The sequence below is a fragment of the Gastrolobium bilobum genome, unplaced genomic scaffold, assembly GCF_033153095.1.
Source record: "Gastrolobium bilobum isolate Gb01-03AN ecotype WA unplaced genomic scaffold, APGP_CSIRO_Gbil_v1 utg2887, whole genome shotgun sequence".
NCBI lineage: Eukaryota > Viridiplantae > Streptophyta > Magnoliopsida > Fabales > Fabaceae > Gastrolobium > Gastrolobium bilobum.
Window position 1 is genome coordinate 39961 of NW_026897225.1, and position 26930 is coordinate 66890.

A 26930-nucleotide genomic window follows, 5' to 3' on the forward strand; every position below is an offset into this window, starting at 1 on the left:
TCAATCCAGACCGCGAACACCCCTACAAAATACCACCTTGTTATTGTTTTTCTCAACAGTGCAGTGGCTTTGATTTTTACACACTTTTCTGATTAGCTATGCAATAAGAAAGCAAGGCAAATATTTCAATTCTCTGAACCAAACATGGACGTATTCGTTTCCCAATGTCAGATGGATGGGAAAATATTACAAAATCGTGATCCAAACGCCTCCTAAATATCCACTAATGATATCCACTAATGATTTTCACGGTTAGATGACCATTTATAAATATTAGCACGTATTTAGAATTTTTAAAATATAATTTTAAAATATACAATATATATATATATGTATAATACAAATTTTAATATGATATACAATAATACCGTTGATAATTTATATTTTTTTTATAAAACTAAAAAATACTAAATAATGTGTAAGTTTAATTATATATTATGATAAATGATTGGCATAAAATAATTATTAGATGCGTATTGTATATTTTTGAATAATTTTTATAATTACTGATTTATTCATTAACAAATTACTATAAAACAATAATTTTTTTTTATCTCAAACAGAAAGAATTATGTAATAATTAAATAAGGAGTATATTTTCTAGATTTGCAAGTACTCGTAAGATGAATATTATAATTTAACCTCTATTTATGAAATGAATAACTATCTTTCCCTAATCGTGAGTAATCTGCGTGGATCGCGTATTGAGGGATTTAATAAAAAAGTAAAGATCCGAACTTTGAGCAAATGAGGGATGAGTCAAATGTTTTTTAGACTGAAATAGGATATTACTTTCTTAGTTAATTTTTGCATGTCATTAATTGTTAACATTTCTCTTTAATATGTGATTGATATCATTTTATTGTATTCTAAGTAAATAACATATTATAAACCAACTCAAAATAAATACTTCATACTATAAATAACAAAATGATTTTTTTTTAATTTTAAAAATATACTACTAAAATATCGATTTCATGTTATAGATTATTTATATTAAATGACGAAATTGTGGTAGTGATGAAGATGATAATCCTGAAAGATTCAAAGTCAAAAATTATTTTGGACTGCTCCACCATCTTTAGTGCTATCTTTATGACTCTATCTCGTTGGCGTTTCAAATTTCAATGGATTGTTGGCAAAAGCCTAAAGGGGCGCTTACGTAATCCACATTCATTTATGTATATAATTTACTTGCAATAATAATAATAATTAAACATGTACTTTCGTATGTTGAAGGAAATCACATGCAATGGTTTCGTGAATGTTCAGGAATTTCTAGTAAATTTTATATATGGCGTGCAATCTTTGTAGTTGGACCGCTTTTTCTTTTCCGTTTTTCTTTTTAAAAAAGAAGAAGATCTGGACCGCAAAAAAATAGGTAGTTTTTAAATATTAATAAACGCGAATTTCACTAAAATCAGGGAGTTTCTTTTAAGTTGTTACGACAAAAGTGAGACGAGACGATAGTACTGAATAATAGGGATGTTAATTGGTTAAATTAACTTATGTTTTGACTTAAATGATGATGTGTATGTAAAAAATATTGAGTCTGGTCCAGTTTATTAATCTGTGTAGGCTCTTAATTACAAGTCTGATCTGATCTATATTTAAAAAATAAAAAATAAAGTATTGATATAAATCTATTAACCTGTTTAAACTTATTACACATTCAATAATTAAAAGAATAACTAAAATAATATTACTTTATTATTCAAAATTATTAAAATAGTAATTTTATTTATTTTATTTAAATTAAAGAGTATGATATAGGCTGACTTATAAGCTTATATATGTACAAATGAGCCTACGGCCTATTTTTTAAATAAGTTTTTTTTTAAAAACTTAAATCTGTTATATTTTACTATTTATAATAAATCAAATCTGATATAATATAAGTTAGATCATAGATTCCTATAGGCTGATATAACTCATTTACACTCTTACCTAGCAAGAACAAGGTTGTCTTTTTTTTTAACAAAAAAGTAAAAAGTTGTTTTCTTTTTAAGAATTTTAATTTGTACATACACTTTAATTTTTTTTTTTTAAACTCATTAATCAACCTCCAGAAGCTTCATCCATCAAAGTCAACATGCTTTTGTTGTCAAATAGAATAAGAACATCCCTTCACCGCCCAAACCCTTCGGGGATTTCGTGTTCATTGTTCCGAAACTTTAAGAATATCCGTTCACCGCCCAAACCCTTCGGGGATTTCGTGTTCATTGTTCCAAAACTGTAAGATTATCCGAATGAATTTTTATTTTTCCCTTACGTATGTTTTCCCATAACAATTGTATAAAAAACATATAAAATATTATTTTATAAAAATTTCTTATAAAAGAAATATACATTTTGTTTTTGTAATATTCAATTTTTAGTACAGGAAAGGGGCATAGCCCAAGGGAAAAAAATAATTAAACAAGAAAAACTATTCTTAAGTAAGAGGTTACAATATAATAAAGTTGTGACGGAATCCAGGAATAAGATACAAATGATTCAATATTGGTAAAGGTTTTGGATGCCAACCTGCACATCGATTTGCTTCTATACGAGTGTGTAATATTCAATTTTTATCTTCAATAAAAAATCACACAATTTTATATAAACTTGACATATACTTTGATTAATGTATTACATTTTCTCATTTAAATATTACCACGTGCCATGTGTATTGCGATATTTGTCATTTCCAGATTGGTCATAAAGCTAGGACATGCCTCTAGCTTGTTGGAGTCACACTTTACAATCATCTTAAGCCAACTGTCCCTTGTGAGTTCACCCACCTCTATTATAATAGCAACCCACCCTTAGAGAGGGTTGAAGCTTTTAACTTTATTGTTGTAGGACCTTCTCGGTTCCTTGAGTTAGTGCTTTCGTACACAAAAGAACATGCAATTGGAATATGGACTAAGGAAGTACCCATTCAATATATCCTTAGGAACAAAACAAAATCACAAACAAGGACAGCCAAAAAGTGGAATCATAAAGAAAATCGACGAAGACTCATAAAACGTGGAATCATCCCAACAATCATTACAAGAAAATTTGACCAAGGCTGGCAATGATGGTAAATTCATAATATTTCAATTTGGGGAATCCTGTCCTACCAAACGATGGGAATACCATAATTAATGTGACATGCAGAATGATTAATTCAATTATATGAATCATTAATAGTATTAGTTTGACAAATAGTTAATTTAATTTGATAACTGTTTAATATAGTTTACAACTTAGTTAATTTTTTTTAAAAAAAACTTTACACTAACCTCAAGAAAGGAAAAAAGGCCTCCTTTTAAGAATAAGATTTTTTGTATTTTTATTTGTTGAAAGTTCAATAAGACAAAGGCCCCAAATACAATTTTTTTTATCAAAAGATAATATTAACTTACGCACACTTGTACATATTACTTCAAATTTTTTATTATTCATACTATTTATGATCACACGTCATTTTTTTGTATCTATGCATTTTGATTTTATTACTTATAAATTATGCGAGGTGACATACACTCAAAGAATATGCACTAAACATTTTTCTAAAAAAAAAAAAGGAACAAAAAGCTAGCTTAATAATAGAAGGGGACACTCATGAAGGTATTTATTTATTTTTTCGGTCCATAAGAGTTCAAAGTGAGGGGAGATTATTCTTATTTAAGCACGAATCTTGACTTCAATAAGGATTTGAGGTAGAATTATATCAACTAGGAAATTATTAGTTTGAACTTAATCGTATAATTGTTATAAGTGGAAAGCCAATTACGTCAGTTTTGTTGGCACCCATGTATTGGTTTATTTTTAAATAGAGATAATTGTAAAATATTAAAATTTAAATTAAGAGAAAACACCTAACCCACCGACATTATAAAATTCAAAACAAGTGTGTTATGTTACATATTTTCTTATAAAAGGAAATACGTGTCGTTCTATCCCACGCCCATTTGGGAGGGGAAAGAAACAACGTGGTCCTAATTGATTGTGAATTATTGCGTTAATGGATAATTTAAGCGTTTCAAGTAGGGTTGGACTGGTGCTGGTCGTCGTTCTGTTTTGATGCTTAGTTCATTGCTCTTCATTTTTTTGTGTAATTTTCAAGACCAAGCCCACAACGAGAAGGAGCCCCCAGGGGAGGCCTCATACAACGTTTCAATATTTACTTAATAAAGACCAGAAAACACAAATATTATATGAGTAATCTCTTAAATAAAACTTTAGTATTAGTATAACTAATAATAGAATCATTTAATATTCTATTCGACTAGGTTTGGTTGGGGACTACTAGGTCAACTTTTACAGGATTAAAATTGTTTACTTCATGTTTTGGTAATTAAGTGAAAAACGACCAAACTTTTATCTCAGAAATCATGAATGGGGTAATAATTTCACAAATTTAAGGGATAGTTAGTTAGGTATACATAAAAAACAATAACAATAGTTAGTTATTTGATGGGTTGTGCTCCTCCCACGGATACAAAAATAAGAGAGAAAAACTATAAAGAAATGAGAGATAAAAAGTGATAGAACTCGCTCTGTTTTTTTGTGTGTGGCAGGAAAATTATTTCTAGCACAACTGCAGATATAATTTTCCCTTATTTAATACATATTAACTCATTCCTACGCATTTAAGGTACCGACGGACTCAGTTTAGTTCCTTGTGGCGAGTGCAAGAAATTGTTATGAACCAGAATTTGGGAACCAGATAAATGTTCCTCAATGAAATAGTACCAAGATGATTAACAACGCCTTTACATCACTATGTGCTGTTATCTACCTTTGACTTTGAAAGCGACGAGGACGGTTCTCTGTGGTGAAAAATATTTGTATTAGATGCCACTCACTCCCATATTAATGATCATATACAAGGCAATCCTTCTCGAGACATGGTGGAGATTGTTCTAAGAATATCAAAATTTCAAAAATTGCCAGCTAAAAGGCAGAGGTAACTGGAAACTGCTCTTTTGCTTCGTCAAGAACAGATCATTGAGCTGGGAAGTGAGGCTCAACTAATGATGCAGCAGCACGAACCCAGATGCATACATACATCTTTAAACTTCCTCAAAAGGCATGGGCTGGGAACTGAGAAGTCTTTCGGCCTCATCATTGGCTTCTGCTTGTATTTTCCATCTCTGTATAGAAAAGTAAAACAAATACACTTTCTGTTACTAAACAAAGCAAAGGCCTCAAACTTTTAAAGGATTAAATTGTTACTATCGGATTAAACGTCCTGGTAAAGACAAACCCGTGTTAAGCTGGATTAGATTGTCACCAGAATACATGACACAGTTAAAATCACATTAAAGCGCAAAATTTTCATCTATCATAGCAGGTCAACATGTCTGAGGAAATGCTGCAATGATTTTCTTGGTACTTAGTAGGATTAAGGAGGGATATGTTTAATTGCTTGGCTACGCATTCAGATCAAAAGAAAAATCTCGAATAGAAATGGTTTCATAGTTGGCTTTCTACTTCCTAGTCTAAGAAGTTTATTGCAATTCTGGGAGGAATATTTTTGTGAGGCTTTTTGAGAGTAATTGGCCATATTCATAACTACAAATCTACAATGCCCGATAATAGGCTTGCATTTTAGAAGAATATACCTCCTCCAAATTTTCAAGCTCCATGATTTGCTCTATCTGTTCTGTGATACTATCCTGTAAAACAAGGACACTAAGCTAAGGAATTAAACTTGTTATAGCAGGATATCATGACCAAAAGAAACATATTGATTAAGTGCTTTACCACATTACTAGCAGTTTCAGCGGCAAGAACATCAGTTTCCATCTCCACTTCAATTTCGATCATTGAGGAAATCTGACCAAACAGCACTATCAACACACATTTATTGACTTAAATATTGCAAAAGCAATAAGGAGAACTGTTTTTTCCTACTTTTCAGGAGGAGAAAGATTCTATTCACACTTTTAACGAAAGCATACCCTAGCATAGCTGTCAATCAATTCAATCCTTCCCCTGAGGGAACTTAGCAGGTTCTCTCGTACCCTTTTGACTTTACTACTCCGAGTCCTAGATATAAATAAAATGATAAATGGGATCTTCAGACTAGACCAATGTAAGAGGAGTAAAGACAAAAAACGAAACTTGCAAACATCAGCACAAAATGGTCATCTTGGAAAAAATGATTATTTCGTCAATTATACTAGAAACAGAGATTTTGTATGATGTTATAGAAATTCACCGATAAGAAGGTTCTCCAACAGCTGAGATTTTGTTCTCAAGTTGGCACATTCGAGCTAACATCCAAATCTACAAAAGAAGTAAATCAAATTTATAACTCAAGCTACACATATAATTTCCACAGAAGGAGAGGAAAGAAACTATTATCTTCAAAAATGATTTTTATACAATCTTACTCTCATCATGGGAAAACAACCAATGAACTTTGCTCAGATAATTTCCAGAAGATACTAATGACATTTTTAAGTAATTTTATCAGCAACTAATAATTAAGTTGCTAGTATATAATTTAAATACTTCAATTCAATTATAAATTATTCTGCATTTAGTTCAAATTTTCAATCAGGCTGATTTTTCAACAAAGCAGCTTTTTGCATGAGACTTTCGTGCAAATTAGAGCCAGACATGACATTATGTCTTTTCTTCTTAGTAAGGAAGGTATATAGAGCAACATTTATGTGAAGATGCAGGACGTTTCAGAATGGATTGTGTGAATATTATCAAATATCAGTCAATGTTGTTTGTCAGTTAAAGGACCATATTATTAAAAAAAATTCAATTTTTCTCCCACAATGTAGCACTGTATTAAAAGGAACTCAACCCAAGCAGAATTTGTTAGCGTGAATTCTCATGTCTGAGGCAAAAGCACTTCACATCTTCCCTTGATGAACTTGTGGGTTTCTCCAAAAGAATATACTATTATTGTGATTATAAGCAGTGGTAAATTAGGATAGATTAACTGCTAAAATCTAATGGAAATATAAGCCCTTCCCCTCCCCAAAAAAAAGTAAATGAAGGTCAATATCATCATGCTAATTACAAATCATGCAAGTAACGCACCTCTTTTTCTGCAGCTTCTTTTAGGTCATTGATGCGAGACAGAAGCACATCATATTGAGATAAAAGTCGTTGTTTGATAGCAATTGCTTCTACTGACCTTTGCGGAAGCTGTAACCATAAATAAATGTAGCTGAATATCTCTTTCTTGAGAGCATTCATAATTATTAATGTGCGAGCAGTGAATAAAGGGGCTGGCAAATCAAAATTGGAGAGGAATTATAAGAATCACACTTATTTTTTGTTTCCTCCATTCAAGGATGTGCAGTAATGGGACAAGGTACAAATCCCCCTCTGTTGTGAATAGGAGGAAGGCTTTATTTTATTTTTTGCCATGAATTGGAAGTTTAAATCACTGAAAGTGACAACTGAAGAAACAACTATCTCTTCAAAGTTTATTTTTGATAGGAGAAACAAAATTATAAAGTGTTGTCAACAGAATATTGCTTCTATTGAGAAGTAAAAGTAGTTGGATGAAGAGAAGATAAATGCGCATCTGTCAAGGGGACAAAAACTGATCAATTAACTACGTACCTGATTTAACTGGGGCAAAACAAAGGAGTTCACCGTAGATCCAACAGCAAGAGATGAAACTGCAACAACTGAAAGGAATTGGGGCAGGCTGGGGTCAATAAGTCCAGAGGCAGCATCACCAGTGGCCAACAAAGCAAGAAGTGGAAAGAGGAGGGAGGGTTTAAGTAATGATGAATTTTCTTCTTTTCTTGGGGCTCTTAACAGAAGTGATTCCCGCCCATCTTTGTGGTTTGTTATGCACATAGCCTCACCAGGATAGAAATCTGGGGCCCTTGGACTGAATTTAAAGGGGCCCACCTTTCTATATACATTCAATGGAGCTGCCACAGCAATAGTTATCCTTTCACCTTCTTGTGCCGGCAGATCAACCGTTTCAGTTGCAAATCTGTGAGTGCGAGCCATACCAGAAGGGGTCTGTACCTAAATTGCAGGAAAAGAAAGGATACATGTAAAGAGGTAATAAAAACGAAACGTCATGTAAAGAAGTGTTAGGTAAGGATATCAGTAATTGACATGAGGTTATTTCAGTAACAAATTAATATATAACGCAACTACGAATTGAAGCACTGGTTTCTTCAATCTCAGACTCCATTTCCAAATTAATAAGAAGACACAAGAAAGCAACATATATTTACTTATGGAGCAAAACGACAAACGGAAAGGATCAATGAAGGTGGGAACCGGGAATCATACAAAAGAATACAAGAAATTGGCAACAGGCTTACAACATTGCACAAATTTTAAAAAATACAAAAGTAATGCTGAAATGACTCAAAGCTGGGAAAGAAACCTTTACCCAATGTATCTCCAAATGAGGTCCTGGCTGGGGTGATATGATATATCACAGCAGAATTATTTCCAACATTTAGTAGAAGGACTCAACATTGGCATATAAAATACCTTTCAAAAGGTCATAATTATCTATTTGCAGTAAAATTTCTACTACTAGAAGGGTGGGTATATATTCATAGAACTCAAAAAGTAGAAGTCTGAAAATGCTAATGCATCAAAAGTTATTCACTGTTTCACTGGCTTTTCACTACTGACTAACCACAAGTCATATAAAGGTCCTCAATTTCAGCTCTTGCATGATTACATAACCAGAAGATTTCCTCACAATCAAATGTCAAAGGTGAGTGAAGATTATATACCACAATAGAGTGAACAGCAGCAGGAATGCTTTGCTTCATCAGTTTCAGGAATCTTAACCCCCTTTCCCAAGCTGTAATATCCATGCTGCGTTCGGCAGGAGGAGATCCTTAGAAAAAGTGAATACTCCATGATCAACACCATACACATACATATTGTTATATTCAAAAGGACAGACATTGGTCACACCAAATAAAAGGGAGGAGAAAAAGGGAAATACTGGATCAACTTATTATGGCACTCACCACAGAAAATATAGAGTTGGAAATTATCTCCTATTTAGGGACTGTAAATTGAGCTATATATACTTCTGTAAATCATTAGGATTTGACTTGTATTGTTTTCCTAATTTCCTAGTTTCCTTATTTTCCTAGTTTCCTCATATTAGAAATTGTAAATCATGCAGATATAATTAATCATGTTGAGGATTTCCTCAAGCAAATCAGAAATCCTTTTATCCATCTCAAGATATAGGATTAGTAGATCAGTCAATCTCAAAATCTACCAACAAAGAAGTTAAAATGTCATCCTAACTAAAGGTAAATACGCAGAAAAACCACACTAGCACTCCCTATCAAATTTAATAAATTTTGGGATATTTTTGTCAATAGACTAGATGAAAGAAAATAATAGTGATATGACAAACCAACCTGATTTCTTCCGATTGAATACTGACTATGTCACCAGAAACAAGTTCATATTGGTAGCGACACTTTGCACAAGATACTATCTGCAGCAGAAATGTTCATGTCAACCTTAAAACTATCCTATCCTATGAAAATATCACACGAGACCGGTATCCAGAGTTTCACTAAAAAAAAGATATCTCGGAGAGCCAATGAAAAGATAGCCTCATGTATCTCAACAGGTGAGCACAGCAGAAAATTACTTCAAAATTAATGATAACAACTTATTCCTAGTTCTGTAAACAGTGAGGATTAATCCTTATTGACAACATCCCATCAACGAACTTTGTTAATAAGATAATAATTGTCAATAATACTCAAGTATATAAAAAAATTCACCCAGGAAATTGAAGGGAAGTCAAAGAGCAAGTTGTCAAAAAAAAAACCCTATGAGCTTACAGGAAAAAAAAATTGAGGCTCCTTTTCCATAATCACCCTCCAATCAACACAATTGAACAATATATTTATCTTTGTTACAAGCTCCTTTTTTCGTTAGTTTGGACTTAATGTCAGCATACCAAGAATGGAATGGAAGTTTGGCAAGGTTATAATAGTAGTTGAGTGATCCTTTAATCTAGCCCGAGGGGTACTGGTCCAACACAATTTACTTGTGCACTGAACGGATATTTTAGCATAAGATTATACCCCAACAACAACTCTCAGTCCTTGTTTATCCCAATGATTCGGGGTTTATTAAATTAGAGAATATCGACAGAAATATGGATCAGTAAATTAGATATGATAATCAAAGTATTGATAGAATCAATGTCTGGTATAGGCATGGGAATACCTGAATACCTTGTTGTGGCTGTGCAACAGCAATAGCTATCCGACAACTAGGACACCTCACTACCTTACCAAAACGGACCTGCAACAATATACAGACGGCATTCCATGACTCAAAACAGTTGACATTGGTGTCAGAAACAAGTTCAATTTAAGCAATATCATTGCCAAAACATATTACAACGTATAAGCGTAGTGATTGAATGCAGGGCCATAAATGAGTCACAGAGAAAGAAGGAAAAACGAAGATTCTTATACCATACCTCCTCACCAGGAGATACGCCCACCTCACAAATATATTTAATCACTTTAAGAGCATCAGAAACCCTCAACGATGCCGCCAAACCCTGAATCAACAATGTATAAACATGTGCATTTGGCCTTGACCACTTCCATCTCTCAGCCAAAGGGCCATTCTCACCAACTGGTCATAGCACACACAAACACTAAGTGTTATCAAATTGTGATAGTTAAATAAAATAAAATAAAATAAATACAGACAAAATAACCTTGATGAAAACTGGCGCGCATGGCGTAGAAAACCGACAAAGCAAGTTGAGGATTATTCCGGTTAAGCGCAGCGGTTATAATGGAGCAACAATCGAAGGTGGAAACGACACCGCCGTTTCTGGTAGAGTTATCGGCGATCATTTGCAATGCGTGGTCGGAATCTTTGGCAGTGGCGGCAACTCGGAGAACAAGTTGTTGGTCCAATAGGTCGGACTCGGAAACGGTGTCGTCGGAGGTTTCATTATGGCTCTCACTGACGGAAGCTTTAGCGATGAGGAACCTCGATAGGTTGGGAAGCGAGGAAGTAGTGAACAAGAGAGAGGACAGTTTGGGAAGAGAAGAAGAAGAAGAAGAGAGAGGGTGATGAAGTAAAGGAGAGAAGCAAGGAGTGCACAAGTTTAGAGTCATAGCAGAAAATCATAGAAAGAAGGAGAAGGTTTCTTAATTGATGACTATGGCGCTGCGCTGATAGCTATATTAACATTGTGGTTTTGTTCGGAGAGGGACAGATGAGGAACGAGAGGCAGTTAGGAGAAGGAGGAGAAGGAGATGGCATCAAAGTTGAGTGAGAATCGCGTGCACCACTGACAAATTTGGATAACGTTACAATTTTCGACCGTTCATTTGCCTGAGAACTTTATAAGATTAAAACAGATTAAACAAACACTTGGATTCGATTCATAAAATGAAATAATTGGAGATGCGGGGAATCGAACCCCGTGCCTCTCGCATGCGAAGCGAGCGCTCTACCATATGAGCTACATCCCCTTTCTGTTATTGTGTTACCTTTGCAAGAATATGTTAATAAACAATATATAATTTAATATTAAATAAAACCGTTTTAATAGAGTATCATTTTTTATGAAAATCATATGATTAAGTACATGTGACAGCTATTAATCGAGTCGTTTTTTGAACCTAGAAAGAAAAAACAGTAAACACATTCAACCTATAGCTTTAGCGTTCGTTTTATATACAAAAAAATAAAAGTAAATTATATGGTGAATTTATTTAATTTTTAAAAATGCTATCGGTAAGAGTACAGACAAATCTTTATCCTAGTTTTACATGGACAGATTGTTCTGCCTACTCCCATTCCTACCTTTGCCTACCTCTTTGATTACCGTTCAATTACAATCCAATCCAACGGTCCATATTTGTCAAATAAAATAAACTTTTTTTCTCCTTTTTTTCTCCTCACTTCCTCCTACACCCTTTCTATCTCCTCCCCTTTCTCTCTTCCTGGCGCCATATATTTTTTTCATTGCTGGTGTCTGCCGCCGTGGACCTCTTTAACCCCCCACCCTCTCCAACTCCATGTGAAGTGAGAAGTTTTTCAACTTCAGAAAAAGAATTTGAAAAAAACAAAAACAAAAACCCTTTCTTTTTCTACATCTCTATCCAAAGCGGCGATGCCACAAGGTGAGTTCTTCATTGTCAGCTTCTGATAGCGAAAAACACAAGGCAACACGATGCAATAAATCCAAGAGGTTTCAGGTTGTTTACGAAGAAAGTGAGGTATTAAACTGTGTAGGTTTTAGAGTTTTTAATAAATTTAACAACCTATATACTAAAGAACTCATTAAATTAATGGTAGATGATAATGTAATTTTTTCATCGATACGATAATAGATTAATTTTCGTTTTGGAAGAAGTGGTTTTAGTTACCGAAATTTTGGATCTATCTTCGTCGCCAGGAAGACAGAATGGGAAGGAGAGAGAAAAGGTGTGGGAGGAAGTGAAGAGAAAGAGAAGGGAAAAATGGTTTATTTTATGGGTTTTATTAGTGTTATGTAACATGATGTAAGTGTTGTTTCCAACTCTCACATCAAAAGGGAGAGAGAAAGTGGAATGATGAAAGAGAAAGAAAAATATGTGGACCTCACCTCTTTAATGTGTGTGTAGGAAAGTGAAGTTATATTATGTTAAATGATAAACATAAAACCCTTATTTTATTTGATAAATATGGACCATTGAATTAAATTGTAATCGAACGTAATCAAATAAGTAAGCAAAGATAGGCAGAATAATCTGTCCCAGTTTTACAAGAGCACTCAAATCTTAAAAAAGTGTGTGAATTTACTTAGATGAAGTTTGTCTTCGTATTATTAAAAAAAGAAAATCAAATGCATGCGTTGTTTAGTCTTTTAGCACTTGATTTGATATAAGTTTAATTCACTGAAGTTATTTTTTTACACTTTATTTTCCATCACAATGTTTTTATAGTTGGTTGTTGCATCCTCTATTATAGATGAATGATAACTCTCAGGGCTTGGTTGAAAGCCTACTTTATTTTGATTTTATATATTTTTCTGGCTCATTTCATTCATAAGTTAAATAATAAGATACTTAATATCTTTGGGGGGGAAAGTTTATAAAAGTATAACACAGATAGTAACACTATTCTCGATCTTTACTATATCAAATATGTGGAATGGACTTGGACTATCTATGGTGAAGAGGACAATGGCGAAGTGGGATTTAAGGAAGAAAAGGAAGAGGTAACCGTGGAAGATGTATCCGGTGAATTCCTGCATAAGGGGCATGTGCCATTCATTTTGAGCCACTCATCTATACAATCTGCATGAAAATAATGGCTGCACTCAGGTATGCTTCTCAACGTCTCTTTGGGCTCATATTCAGATAAGCATATTGAGCATGTATTGTCATTGGGCTTCAATAAACGCCCACTCTCACCAACAAGAGTCTTGGGATACTTTTCAATTGTGGCACCATCAAGCCCCATTGCAAACGGAATGGGTTCTAGGGAAATTGTGCCCGGAAGCTCTGTGTTCCGCCGTCGGCGATGTATAAACACGCTGGTCTTACCGCAGATAAAGCAAGAAAGTCCAATTAGACACAAGAGTCCAGGTATTCCAACTCCAATAGCTAAGCCATATTTGGCACTTCTTGAAATACCTGTATGAAATCTGTGTCATGTAAATGAACACCTGGAAGTCTGGAACTAACTAACAAATTAAAAAATATATAAATAAAATAGCAAAAGAGACTAAGAGAGAGAAGTATCATTCTTAAGTTTTTTTTTCAGTGGAAAAACAATTTCAGAGAGGCTTAAAAAGTTTGTTTTTGAACTAAAAAAAAAAAGCTAATCAAAAAGTTCTTTATGGTTTTTTGAAATAAATTTTATAACAAGATTAGACCAAAAGAATATGATTAGATAAAAATAAAAAGACATTCAACGGAACGCACGCTTACTTACTTTCCTAAACATGTTCAAACATTTGAGAATTTACTAATTATATTTTAGAATGGGAGAGGATTGCATGGCTCACGCCTCGAAAAAAAAAAACTAGTTTTAATGTTGATATTTTTTAAATTTCCAAGTTTCCTCTTATTCAATTGTATCTATATTTCTTAATACTTTTATATATATTGTGATATGAGAAAATTTAAAAAAATTGTGCATAACTTAAATCATGTGATAAAATATTCTAAAATTTATTCTCCCTTAGAGTGATATGTGTCATTCTTAACTTACATTCTTTTAAAATTTAAACTCTTTTTGAATTAGTGCATATCTGACTAAACTTTTTATTGGAAAATAATCATTTTTTAAGCTCTTCCAGAAAATTACTGGTAAAAAGAATTTTTTTAACCCTAATATAACTCAAGTTAAACAGAACTTAAGGTTGGTATATTTTTTAAAATCTTTTATATTTTATTCAAATTAAAAAAAAAAATGCAAATGAGAATTATTGCCAGATTGTCACCAGTAAGTGATAAAATGCAAACCACCTACCCCAAATAAGGAAGGTATAGTTTATAAAAAAAGAAGAACCGCACGCGGTCCAGTAAAAACGTCCATATGTTGCCCACTTTGATCAGAAGGGTCTTCTTCTCACTCCGTGCTATTAGTCAACCATTTAAATAAGTAGTTTAGAAGAAACACACATTCGCTCTGACGAGAGAATATACATCTATACCAAAAAAAAGGAAAAAAATAGAAATATAAAAGAAAATAATCATAATAATAAAGTAAAAATGTATAACTTTTTTTTTCATATTTAATAAAAAATATACCGAATAAGCGAAGATATTTTCGTTTAGAAGTTTGGCAACAAATGAAATTCAGCTGTTTCTTCGAATGGATGAATGTGCTTTTTATTTCTAAAATACAGTTTCTACTCCTAGCATACCCATTTCTTAACAAAGTTTCATGCTCTTGGAATTCGACCTGTGATGTTAAAATGGTTTTGTCGTGTTTGGTTTGTCAATAGGACGTCTTACCTAACTACTAATCAGACAACCTAAACCGTCGAAACTGATCAGAAAAAAACATTAACGTGGTTGTATATTGTTAGGAATTAGGGAAAGCCATAGAATGAAAACCAAAAAAGGAAACCAATAGAAAAAGAAAAACTTTACCAATAATTAAAAAAAAAAAAAAAAAACATACCTTTTTTGGTGGAGGGAGCAGAGAAGCATCCAAGTTGAAGGGTTTTATCGTTGGCGAAACCACAAACTTGACCACTAACCGCACACTCCCTACATCTTGGTTGGTTCCATTGCAACCCAATATCACTGTTAAGATCGGGCCAGTAGGGCCACATGGGCATATACATCAATCGGAGTGGGACAAGAGCCGAGGAAATCACTTGGCACCGTTGAGACAAGGTTGACGATACAATAGGTCGTGTCCATGAAACTATGACCGATGAGGAGTTTGAATTGCTTGGATCGCTAAGGCAAGAAATTGGTGATAATGGTAATTGAAATGATTCGGTGACGTTGGAGGGACAACGAAGGAAGGTGAGGTTAAAAGGTTGATAATTAGGGTCTAACCTGAATGGGGACTCCGAAAGGTTCCAATTATTCAAGAACCGTTTTGGAAGGCATCCATCGGGGTCGTTGACTTGGATTGTTTGAACCTCGTAATCGATGCTTTTCACGACTAAGACCCCTGTATATGGAAGGTTGAGAATGGTCCGGCTATTGTTGTCGCATGAAAGTTGGTAACTGGGATTTGGATAATAGCTGCAGCGACGATCTTGATTTGATCCTTTCAATCCGAAAGGAAATTGAATATCAATATCGCCACATGATATGCTATTGCAAATCACTTTGGCTCTTGTGTTTTGAACATGGAAAAGGAAGATACAGAGTAAGCACAAGTGGGCTAAGAAAGTCATTAATTAATTTGATACGGATAGTAACTGAAGGGAAGAGTTAAAACCGTTAATTGAATTGGGATGGGATGGGATGGGATGGGATAGGGGGTGAGGAGGGTTTCAATTGTATCTGATCGAGTAGCTAGACTAAGAGAGAAAGTAAAAATGAAACCCCAAATCAATCCTTTTAAGTTTTAAGAGATGAGATGATGGAATGGAACAGTACTTGGCTGCGGCCCAGTAATTGACCAATAGGCTAAAGACAAAACGAATGGACAAACGTGATGCTATTGCTGGGAGCTAGTTCTGACCTCAAAGCTGCAGTGGGATTTCAGATAGCATTGGCAATGCCGTGGGTAAACTTCTTCACCAACTTTTCAGTGTCTTCCCCCACACTGGTCAATCTAAGCCATTAACTTGATTGGGCCCGGAAATAGACAGAATATATTTTTATTTTGTTGTTTTTTTTAAAAGCGAATAACATCTGTCATTTTAAATGATGTAAATTTATATTATTTTAGATCTTAACCGTTAATTTCTATCCATCAACGATTATAATCTATTAAACTAAAATTATTAATTTTGACCCAATAGATGATAATCGTTGATGGACGAAAATCAACGGTTAGGATCTAAAACGATATAAGTTTATATCCTTTAAAAGGATATATGTTTTTCCCTTTTTTAAATTATAATTACATAACTTTTTTTTAAAAAAAAACTTCAAAAAAGTATTTGCAATTCTTTTTTAATTATAAGTTTAAAAATACAACTTAAAAATATTTATCAAGGTGTTTTTGTAATTTTAAATTATTTCAGGGTTATAATGCTCTTTATAATTATAATTTTTTAATATTTCAACGCCAAAACGATATAGTTTTGAGAGTAAAATCAGATAACTTATCTGCAGTAACTGCAGAAAAATGAACCCAATATTTATAGGTTTGATGTTTGTCATTTTAAATGACATAAATTATGTCATTTTAGGAGAGAGAGATAGACACAAGAAATGAAAATCATGGGAGAGGAAATGGATGGTTTTTTTAATTTAAATTTAAAATAAAAAATAATTTCTTGTATCTATCTCTCTCCTAAAATGACATAACTTTATGTCATTTAAAATGACAAACACTTTTCCAATATTTATAGGAAGAGGATCCACTTACCACCAAAAAAGTTTACAACTCCTACAACCAATTTAATCACCGTTGATTTCCATCAATCTAACAGTTATAATTTATTGAGAATTAATAAATGTGACACAATAAATGTTATAAATTTATAATCGTTAGAATGACGGAAATCAACGGTGATTAAATTGGTTGTAAGAGTTGTAAATTTTTTTGGTGGTAAATGGATTTGTTCCCACATTTATATCATAAAACACTTCTTTTCTAAACTTAAAAAGGTGGGAAAATCAATTGTCCTGAAACAGGAAAATTAATCCCCCCAGCTATAGACAGTTTTTTGATGTGGATCCCATCATTTAGTAAAAAAAAAAAAATCAAAATATTTGATACGAAAAACTATGAGTGTGTAGAAAATAAATGTCTCCTCTTGCCGGAAGAGGGACATAAGCCCCTATACCTTTATACATAAAAAGCATTCCTCGTAATATTTTTATGGCAAATTAAATTAGTCCCCTTCTTATTCCGAATTGACATTTCAGGCAGCTCATCATTTTTTTTTATCCTTTTGACTAGTAAACTTACTCCAATCAAATGAATTATCTATTTAATCATATTCTCTTTTTATATATAAATGAGAATTGAACACATTACTTAATACAACCTACTCAAACTCTTCACTACTAGATCAATACTAGTGATTTTATTTAATCATATTCTAACCGTTGTTAATTGATTTTTCCACTCTTAATTTACTCTATTTTTTATTTTGTTAAAAAAGTATACTAACACTCCTTAAAATATAGTACATGAATAAATTACACTCACCTGCTTCCATCTTATTATTGTGATAATGAGTAATAATATGTATAAAAAAGAAAAGAAAAAGAAAGAGCAATAGTTACAATGACAAATATTAAGAAGCTGGAGATAAAAGCAAAGACCGAGAAAATGAAGAGGAACCCTCCGGTAAATTTCGACATAACGGGCAGGTAGCATTCATCTTGAGCCACCCATCTATGCAATTGGCATGAAAATAGTGATTGCACTCTGGGATGGTCCTTAACATCTCCTTGGGCTGATATTCACACAGACATATGGAGCAAATGTTATCATTGGGCTTGGGCAATCGTCCACTTTCACCAAGCTGGGTTTTAGGATATCTTTCTATAGCTGCCCCATCAAGGCCCATAACTACAACAGAAGGACGTGCCATAATTAGGGTAGAAAGTTCAGTGCTTGTTTGCCGCAGTTGATCACCCCTGTTCCTCTTACCGCAGAAAAAACATGCAAGCCCAATAATACCTAGAAGTCCAGGAATTCCCAGGCCCATACTTATACCGTACTTGGCTTTCCTTGAAAGACCTACATGGTGGGTGACCAAAAGAATGGTAGGGTAAAAAATACAAACAAACAAACCATGAAGTCAAGTTCAATCAATTGCCACTTGCCTCATATGCTATAATGCCACATATGTAACCCATACATACATGAGAATTTTTTAAGCACTTTCAATATATTTTTCACTCACAATGTAATATATGTTTTATTTTTGTGCTAAATCACTTTCTCACTTGATATTAAAATAAATTATTTATTTATTAATAATTTGATAAAATTAAGATACGTATGTAAAAGATGCACTGTAAACCCAATGTATTGGCAGTACTGGAAATTTTTTCCATATAGATAGTCATGGAAATGATCTCTTTTATAGAAAAAGTTCAGTAATTTAGGGTCTGTTTGATTGTGTTTTGGTTTTTTTTTGTTCTTAAAACTGTTTTGTAGAATTATTATGGAAACAGTTGTTTTCTGTGTTTTTTTTCTTTTGAAAGTTAAAAACCAAAACAGAAAACAAAAACAACTCAAACATGTTCTCTAAATTTGATTCTAAAAACAAAAAAACAGTTACAGTTTTTAAAACTTTTTTTACGAAACAGGCCTTGCCAAACGAGTTTTTTTATTTTTTTGTTCTAAAAACTAAAAAATTATTTTTGAAAAGAGTATTCAAACATAGCCTTATTCATTGATTAACGGGTTTTTCACATGTTATTATGATTGCAAAACAAGACATGAAAGAATTTGTGAAGAGGGAATAGATACCTTGACTTTGATTGGGAAGATCGTAACAAGCAACATTAAAAGGAGGATCACCAAGGAACCCACATCGTCCTCCACGTGCTTCACAACTTCCGCAATTAGGGTTGTCCCATTCCAATTGAATGTCAGAATAATAGTCGACCCAGAACAACGAAACCATGTCTGAAACGGGGATGGAAGCTGTGGAAATCAGGTCGCACGATGAGGTCCATGGCGTTGAAAAAGGAGGATCGGACAGAACAGCTACCACCGAATAGTTAAGGTGGTGGTTGTTGTTGTTGTTGTTTTTGTTGTTAGAGCTTAGATTCAAACAGCTTATGGGCTGTACAAGTAAGGAAGAGGTTAAATTGGAGGGGCAGTTAAGGAAGGAGTAATCGACAATAGTATAATAATCGCTCAATCGGAATGGGGAAACTTCGAGGTTCAACCCATGGTTATGCATGAAACGACTTGGGAGACACTCTTCAGGGTCATTAATCCAAATCTTTTGGTTCTCTAGTGAGAAGAGTTTCACCACGAAGTCTCCGGCTTCTGGTAGAGTAATCAACGGTTGACCGTTAGTGCTGTTGCTACACGACAGCTCGAACCCTCCTGGGTAACCACAGAGTTGACTTTGATTTGCTTGTCTCAACCAAAACGGGAACTGAATAGGAAGTCCACCGATTTCGCAAGATGTGCTTTCACATATGAATCCAGCGCTTGTTCTTGGATGCGCCAACAAGACTAGGATGAACATCAAAAAGAAAGATAGCAACGTGGCCATTTTGATTTAAAGGAGAATCTAGTGTTATTGATGGATTGAGAATTTCATATGAGAGATACGAATGGCGGCTTCGCCATGGTAATGCGAGAGAAGTGATTCTTGCAATCTGAACTGTGCTGTCCACATTGCAGTTTCCCAAAAGGAAAACAAAGAAAAAAATCGTGGAATCACATGTTTGACTCATTCTATAATTCTTATTCAACAGTAAATTATATATTGGAATATTAGTATTTTATATTTATAATACAATGAATGATTTTAATCATCATGAGAGGACTTTAAACAATTACGTGGATATTTATTCATGATAAATAATAATTCTGGAATATTTTTTAAGAAAATTCTAAACATATTTTAAATTTTTTTAATTATTAAATAGAAATATATTATGGTGATGATGTAAATGTTAATCAAGATAGTTCATGACTTACAAATAAAGGTGTAAATGACTCAGTTTTTTGAAAATTATAATAGTTTTAGGCTTGTAGAAAAGACTATTTAACAATTAGGCCATTGACTAACTATGAAAAGCCTGATTTACACGCTGACATATTACATTTTTTTAAAATAAATAATATATTTATCTTAACTTTTACTCATTTATCCTACGTCCCAAATCCCAACCCTAATTCCTTCTTTTGTGCACCGCTTCTTAGTTCTCACTCTCGTCGTTTCTCTTTGCGCCACTTCTTAATTCTCACCTTAATAATCCCTTCCCTGAAGCACTAACTCGTTCGTTAGAAATTCTAATTAGAAAGAAGAGAAATTTAGATCATGTTTTCACCCTAATTTATTGGTTTCATATTGTTCTTATAAATATGTAATAATTGGTAGGCCTAGAAGGCCTATAGGCCTTGTTAGGCATTTTATTTTTTAACAGTAGATCATGCCTCACCTATAAACCAAGCCTTTAATAGACTAACAGAATAGATAGGCTCAACATATTTTTTTGTAGGCCTATAGGCCATGTTAGGCATTTTATTTTTTAACAGTAGATCATGTCTGACCTATAAACCAAGCCTCTAATAGACTAATAGAACAGATAGGCTCAACATATTTTTTTGTAAGCCTAGGTCATGAAGGCCAAAGCTTGGTCTAACCTGACCTATTTACACCCCTACTTACAAACAATTGAGCAAACCACACATCAAGGAAAACACAAAATTAAGAGAACGTACGTAAGTCTTACAAAGAGTCTAAAACATTTCAAATGGCAAATGCACTTCAAGCATGGGCTAAAGCATCTAACATAAGTTTCTTTTTCAAGAGCAGAGAAGTTTAGGGCCACTTCTTCAAACTATTCTATTGCGAAGTGTGTGGCTGCCCTTGAAGAGATTGAAGACGTTACAAATGACATCTACATTAAGGCTTTCAAAAATTTTATGAAGCCTACTTGGAGGGAAGTGTTTCTTGTTATGTCTACTGACAGGAGAAAGACATAACTAGGTACAATTGACAGAGAAACTTTGAATGCATGACTGGATACTTTTGGTCAGATTAGATTATGATGTACTATGCCACAACTGTGATTTTAATTTTGGAGCAGCTATGGTGTGACTTTAGTTTGTGTTTTGCTTAAACTTTATCATGATCAGATTAGCTTTTCCTTTGCTGCATTTTTTGTTTTGCTCAAGCTTTGGTCTGATCATTTTTACTAATGTGTATATAGTTATAGGGAAAAATGTTTATGCAGATAAGTTATCTCCATTTATTCTCAAAACGACGTCATTTTGGTATTAAAATTTTAAAAAATTATAAATATAAAAACTATTATAACCCTGAAATAAATTGAAAATTACAAAAACACCATGATTTATGTCCTAAAATAATGTCGTATTGGGCTTACTGCAAATAATTTATCTGCAGTAACTACAGAAAAAGCGAACCCATAGTTATATGCTACTTTTGCTTTGATTAGGAGGAACAAGAGAAAACCTACGAATGTATACATTTGCTGACCTGATTATGAAACTATGTCCAATCTGTTATTTTCTTTTATATTCTATCAACACTATGATTGATAGAATATAAAAAATTCTGTAGTTTACCGTATTCGATTCACCATCTCAAACTAAAATAATGAAATGCACATTGATAATATAATTAAGGGGGAATTGAGAATGTGATGTTGTTAGCAATTGAAAAAACAATAACCAAAAAATTTATAATATAATTTATTTTGGTCTTCAAAAAGACTTTATGAATTTTTTACATATATGATTAAAGAAAGTTAACAAGAAAAAATTACTAACCCAACTTTTTTTTTTGAAAACATTTTCAGAACCGAATTATGAAGTAATTTTTTTTAAATTTTAAAACTCTTTTTAAAATAAGATTACCAAACAAACTCTTTTCTTCTTTTATTCTGAAAATCAGTTTTTAAAAACTATTTTACAAAATAATTTTAAGAACAAAAGAAACAAAATACAATCAAATAGTCTCAAAACAACATTCAGGTGTTTCGTAATTTTTGTTTTAAAAACTAAAATCCAATTACAGTTTTTGAAATTATTTTTACAAAATAGCTTTTCCAAACAATTTTTTTTGTTTTTAAAATTATAAAACTGTTTTACAAAATTAAAATCAAACAGACCCTATATATATATTTTTTGTTTTTCTATGACGTATGGACGAATTTTTAGTACAAACTTTTTGAATCAATACCTACTTTAAATAAGATTATTCATTCCAAATAATTTTAAGGAGGCACTTCACAATAACCTACTATAAACAGCACAGAAAATAATTGGTGCTTTATATTTTTTTCAAAAGAAGAAGAAGAAGAAAGAATTATATATATGCGAATTGATAATAGTATTACCTACCATTAGACAAGGACAGGCTTATAATAATTCAAAGTCGGCTTGCGTCTCTCATTAAAATAAAAAAGAGGTCAGTTTGCGTATGTTAATTTATATTACCTACCATTAGGGAAAACATTAATGAATTATTGTTTCAACGAAAGGTGCCCAATCCCTATAACGTTTTTTGATTAAATGAGGCGTGGATAGTATGATTTGCGTATAGGTTTTAGTTATCTTGTAACGAAATTCACATAGGACACGACACACTGTTAATTCTAAAAAATATCATATTTTGACACGTTAGAACATATTTTGATATTAAATAATATTTAAATATGAAGAGAGATCATATAAGTCTTACTCTTCATCCTAACTGTTGATTTCCGTCCATCCAACGGTTATAGTTTAGGAAGTTATATTAATTAATTATTAATTACACTATAAATGACGATCGTTGATTTTCGTCCATCAACGGCTGAGATGGGGAGTAAGACTTTTAAGTCTTATTCTGGAGTTAAAAGAACCCTCCCTTTAAATATATATAATATAATTTATATTTAATACATATTACAGGCCATAATAAATCATATACTCAATTAAATATTCAAATTTTATAACATAAATATACAACAAAAATATTTTTTCATGTCAAATTTCATAACAGAAAAAATTGATTTACAAATTATTTTTTCATATTTAGTTAATAAAATACAATTTAGACCTAAAAAAACGTGTCAGATGCGTGTCGGAGCGTTGACCGCATGTTGAAAATGAATGTCAGAGCGTTGATCGCGTGTCCCAAAATGTTGACCGCGTGTCGGAACGTGTCGGTGTCTGACACCGACACTTGTTCGACACGCAATTTTTTTTTAAAAGTGTGTGTCAGTGCTTTCAGTGTTTTAGTTAGTACTAGTTTATGACCCGTGCGAGGTCAGTAAAAAGTACAAAATATAATTAAATAAACAATAAAATTACATGTACATTACGTATTATAGTGAAACTCTGTAAATTAATGTAAAATAGTTTAACAAATAAGACAAATTAACTTATTTCAACCTTTGAAAATTTTCTTTGAATACATTATTTGTTGTAGTATTGGCAACTGTGCCATGATCATCAAGTATGAGAAGCTTTATACCCTTATTACCTTTGACCCTAGAGAGAGTAACATACAATTGACCATAAGTAAAAATTGATCTTGGAAGATAAATTCCTACATATGATAAAGTCTGACCTTGAATCTTGTTTTTTGTCATGACAAAGCAAACAACCAATGAAAATTGCCTACGTTCAAACTTTACAGGGAATGTGTAATTAGAAAGACTCAAATTCATCCTTAGAATTTACACAATCTCACGTATGTTATTGCCTAAAAGAATTTTTCCTTCTACAACATGTTCACCAAGTTTTGTAATAAGCAATCTTGTCCCATTGCACAACCCTCTTGATTGATCTATATTTTTTAGAAGCATGACATGCACTCCATTTTTTGAACGTCAAATTATGGTTAGGAAGTCCAGTTCCAGAAAAAGTGTTAAGTATTTCTGGAGAAAATGCTTCTTGCGTAAGATTGTTATTCCCTTCTGCTTTATAGATAATATTCAAACTAAGATATACTTTTTCTTCATCTAGAATTATTGACATTAAGTACTCGTTTAATATGCAGACATCCGCTAATGTAGGTGCTAAGATAGCACGTTCTTGGAAGAAAGACGAATTATCCATATTTTCAAAAGATTTGGATATGAAAATTCTACTAAATCTGAGAGCGGATCATTGGAATCATTAATCAATATATCATATAGGATTTTTATGATGGAGAATCCATCAACATTGTTGTCACCAATATCAAGAAGCCATTCGAAGAACATTTTAATCTCCATGACATCATTATTATAACCTTGTGAATGGAGTCACATGTTTTTTGTCAAGGTCAACATCTGACAATAATGCCATATATTTGAATAATTGATTGTTGCATATACAATTTCTTGCATTCCACCACGAGGAATAACAGACAAGATATGTCTGAAATCACCTCCAAGAACAACGACCTTCCCACTGAATGGTTGTTCAGAACTTTTTGGATTTGAAAAATGAAGAATATCTCTTAATGTTCTATCCAAAGCTTCGAAGCAGAATCTATGAATCGTTGTTGCTTCATCCCAAATAATTAATTTAGCTCTTGATAGCAACTCAGCTTAAGTCGAATTTTGTTTTATATTACAAATGGAATATTCGTTGATATCAATTAGTATGCAGAATCGGAAATGAGCAGTTCTTCCCCGTGGTAACAATAATGAAGCAATTCCACTTGAAGCAACATTAAGAGCAATCTCTCCTATTCATCTGAAAGTAGCTGATAATATTTTCCATATGAAAGTATTTCTCGTGTCTCCAAAATCATACAGAAAAAAAAGTCCACCTTTATTTTGAAATATTGCTTCTAGGATTATGTGGTACACATTTTGTTATTTTTCTGTTAGGCATGCAAGTAAACATTTATATTGTTTTACCAACAAACTTCTATCATAAGACAACTCATCAAGTATCAACTTATTAATTATATAAAAAATATATTCACTACTACAGATATACCGAATATTCAGTATATCTTTTACCAAATATGAGAAAAATAATATATTTACACTACCATTACTTTTATAATTATTTCCTTTCATATCTTTTTTTGTTTTTTTGTTTTTTTGTTTTTAGGAAAGAGAGTATCTACTCCCCTTGAACTAAACTGATTATTAACTACAAATCTGCTGAATGTGAATTGGTAGGAGTGAGTTTGGGTTGGGCTTCTATCGTTTCGTTGTTATTTACTGGGCTTTGCCTTTATAAACTATAATGGTCAGGCTTTCAAATCATTTTGATTTGTAAGGCGATGACTATATTTCATATGTTTGACACCAAATAAAAAGTGCATTCTAAAAACGTGGATTAATTGATATGGACTAGTTTGAATTTAATCAGTGATTTTGAATTTAAATTTTAGGCATATATTTATGTTAAATCTCAATCAGATTAGTTGATTAATAAACCGGTAGAGAAATCTAAAAAATAAAATATCGATGTTTACAACCCTTAAATTTCATGTTATTTATGTAAATTTTTGGTTTGGGAAATAAAAGATAAAGAGAAATTAATAGACTGAGTGTTTTTAATTTATTATTAAAAAATGACATAAGAAGTCTATCAAAAAAAAAAATTTGACATAAGAAGAAGGGAATGGCTATAATACCTAACTATTTAATCTTCCTACCTTTATTATCCTTTTATTATTGTTAGATGAAATTCAAATCAATGGTCTCGAATAAAATAATTTTTTTATTTTGTTTCTTACTTCCTTATTTTTTTTCAACTAATTACTCATTTTGTTTCTTTTTATTTCGACCGTTGATTTAAATACAATATAACGATGATAAAAATTTAGTAAGAATGGAAAAATTAAATAAATAGTCAATATAACTATATTTTAGTTTTTTCGCTTTAATTTAGTTATTTTCTAACTTGGCTTCCCTGGCCATAGTGAAACCAAATCACCTAGACAGCAGATTGATCTTTCAAAAAACCACTACAGCCGGCCTCTTCGGGGTTGACATGCTTCTATAGTGCAATTGCATTTCTCCTTCCTTGCAATATATAATATAAATGTATATGAAAGTGTAAAAATGAAGTATAAATACTCTATTTTCCTTATATACGTTACTCATAATTAACAAAGAAATAGTTTAATTTTAATGTTCTTTGGTTATAAAACTTATTAATTTATTATTTAAGCTTGATTAATATCTTATGTAGTAACTGTAATTATATAAAGGGAATAAAGTTTCTAAAGTTATTTTAGAAAAATTTGTCTAATGTTTACCAAAACGACGTAGTTTTAGAGTTGAAAGTTTAAAAAATTAGAATGATAAAGACTATTATAACCCTGATATAAATTAAAATTATAAAATACACTATAATTTTTGCCCCAAAATAATGTTGTGAACATTAGATAAATTTTTCTAAAAGTAACTTAAAAAAATGAAGTGTCAAAGTCATTCAATAATATTATAATACTTTAGTTTATGTAAAGTTAAAACTAATTTTTATACAGAAAAAATACATTAAAACTAAATAAAAATGGGTTTGGTGTTTTTCTTTTAAATGACATAAAATTGTGTCATTTTAAGTGAGAGAAAGACACAAGAAATGAAAATTACGAGAGAGAAAGTGAGTGATTTTTTTTAAAATTTATATTTTAAACAAAAAAATATTAGTTTGTATCTTCCTCTCACTTAAAATGACACAACTCAATATCC

At 32.2% G+C, this 26930-nt stretch overlaps 3 protein-coding genes and 1 non-coding gene across 7 annotated transcripts; all 4 read right to left on the bottom strand.

The window, feature by feature from the left end:
* Positions 1 to 4592: 4592 nt before the first annotated feature.
* Positions 4593 to 11274, bottom strand: LOC133304967 (uncharacterized). Of its 4 annotated transcripts, none has more exons than XM_061505054.1 (12): positions 10697 to 11274; positions 10451 to 10611; positions 10192 to 10269; positions 9366 to 9445; positions 8718 to 8802; positions 7567 to 7986; positions 7036 to 7143; positions 6197 to 6264; positions 5937 to 6024; positions 5740 to 5811; positions 5598 to 5651; positions 4593 to 5126 (listed from the first exon to the last, which is right to left on the bottom strand). In XM_061505054.1, exons 1-12 carry the CDS (start codon positions 11103 to 11105, stop codon positions 5046 to 5048), a joined length of 1704 nt encoding a protein of 567 aa, XP_061361038.1. In that variant the 5' UTR covers positions 11106 to 11274; the 3' UTR covers positions 4593 to 5045. The 4 variants fall into 4 exon arrangements, 2 of the variants coding, with proteins under 2 accessions (XP_061361038.1, XP_061361039.1); XR_009750697.1 differs by having other exon boundaries at positions 5041 to 5126; positions 5740 to 5825; XM_061505055.1 differs by having other exon boundaries at positions 5091 to 5126; positions 5598 to 5667.
* A 118-nt stretch (positions 11275 to 11392) lies between these two features.
* Positions 11393 to 11465, bottom strand: TRNAA-CGC (transfer RNA alanine (anticodon CGC)). The gene has a single exon. It is a non-coding gene; the product is annotated as a tRNA-Ala (tRNA).
* Positions 11466 to 12985: 1520 nt separating this feature from the next.
* Positions 12986 to 16046, bottom strand: LOC133304972 (RING-H2 finger protein ATL20-like). The gene is made up of 2 exons (XM_061505062.1): positions 15115 to 16046; positions 12986 to 13616 (listed from the first exon to the last, which is right to left on the bottom strand). Exons 1-2 carry the CDS (start codon positions 15845 to 15847, stop codon positions 13147 to 13149), a joined length of 1203 nt encoding a protein of 400 aa, XP_061361046.1. The 5' UTR covers positions 15848 to 16046; the 3' UTR covers positions 12986 to 13146.
* Positions 16047 to 17806: 1760 nt separating this feature from the next.
* Positions 17807 to 19816, bottom strand: LOC133304957 (putative RING-H2 finger protein ATL21A). Its single transcript, XM_061505042.1, has 2 exons — positions 19057 to 19816; positions 17807 to 18318 (listed from the first exon to the last, which is right to left on the bottom strand). The coding sequence occupies exons 1-2, from the start codon at positions 19814 to 19816 to the stop codon at positions 17870 to 17872; spliced, it is 1209 nt and encodes a 402-aa protein (XP_061361026.1). The 3' UTR covers positions 17807 to 17869.
* Positions 19817 to 26930: the final 7114 nt, after the last annotated feature.

Bases quoted from the DNA above. Each gene is read 5' to 3' on its own strand.
- LOC133304967 (XM_061505054.1), bottom strand. From the start codon at position 11,105: ATGACTCTAAACTTGTGCACTCCTTGCTTCTCTCCTTTACTTCATCAC. The intron at 10,612-10,696 runs GTTATTTTGTCT...TGCTATGACCAG, and splicing joins GCGCGCCAGTTTTCATCAAG to TTGGTGAGAATGGCCCTTTG. The intron at 5,127-5,597 runs GTATATTCTTCT...TTTTCTATACAG, and splicing joins AGCTTGAAAATTTGGAGGAG to AGATGGAAAATACAAGCAGA.
- LOC133304972 (XM_061505062.1), bottom strand. From the start codon at position 15,847: ATGACTTTCTTAGCCCACTTGTGCTTACTCTGTATCTTCCTTTTCCAT. The intron at 13,617-15,114 runs GTATGTTTTTTT...GATTTCATACAG, and splicing joins TGCTCCCTCCACCAAAAAAG to GTATTTCAAGAAGTGCCAAA.
- LOC133304957 (XM_061505042.1), bottom strand. From the start codon at position 19,816: ATGGCCACGTTGCTATCTTTCTTTTTGATGTTCATCCTAGTCTTGTTG. The intron at 18,319-19,056 runs GTATCTATTCCC...CCCACCATGTAG, and splicing joins TCTTCCCAATCAAAGTCAAG to GTCTTTCAAGGAAAGCCAAG.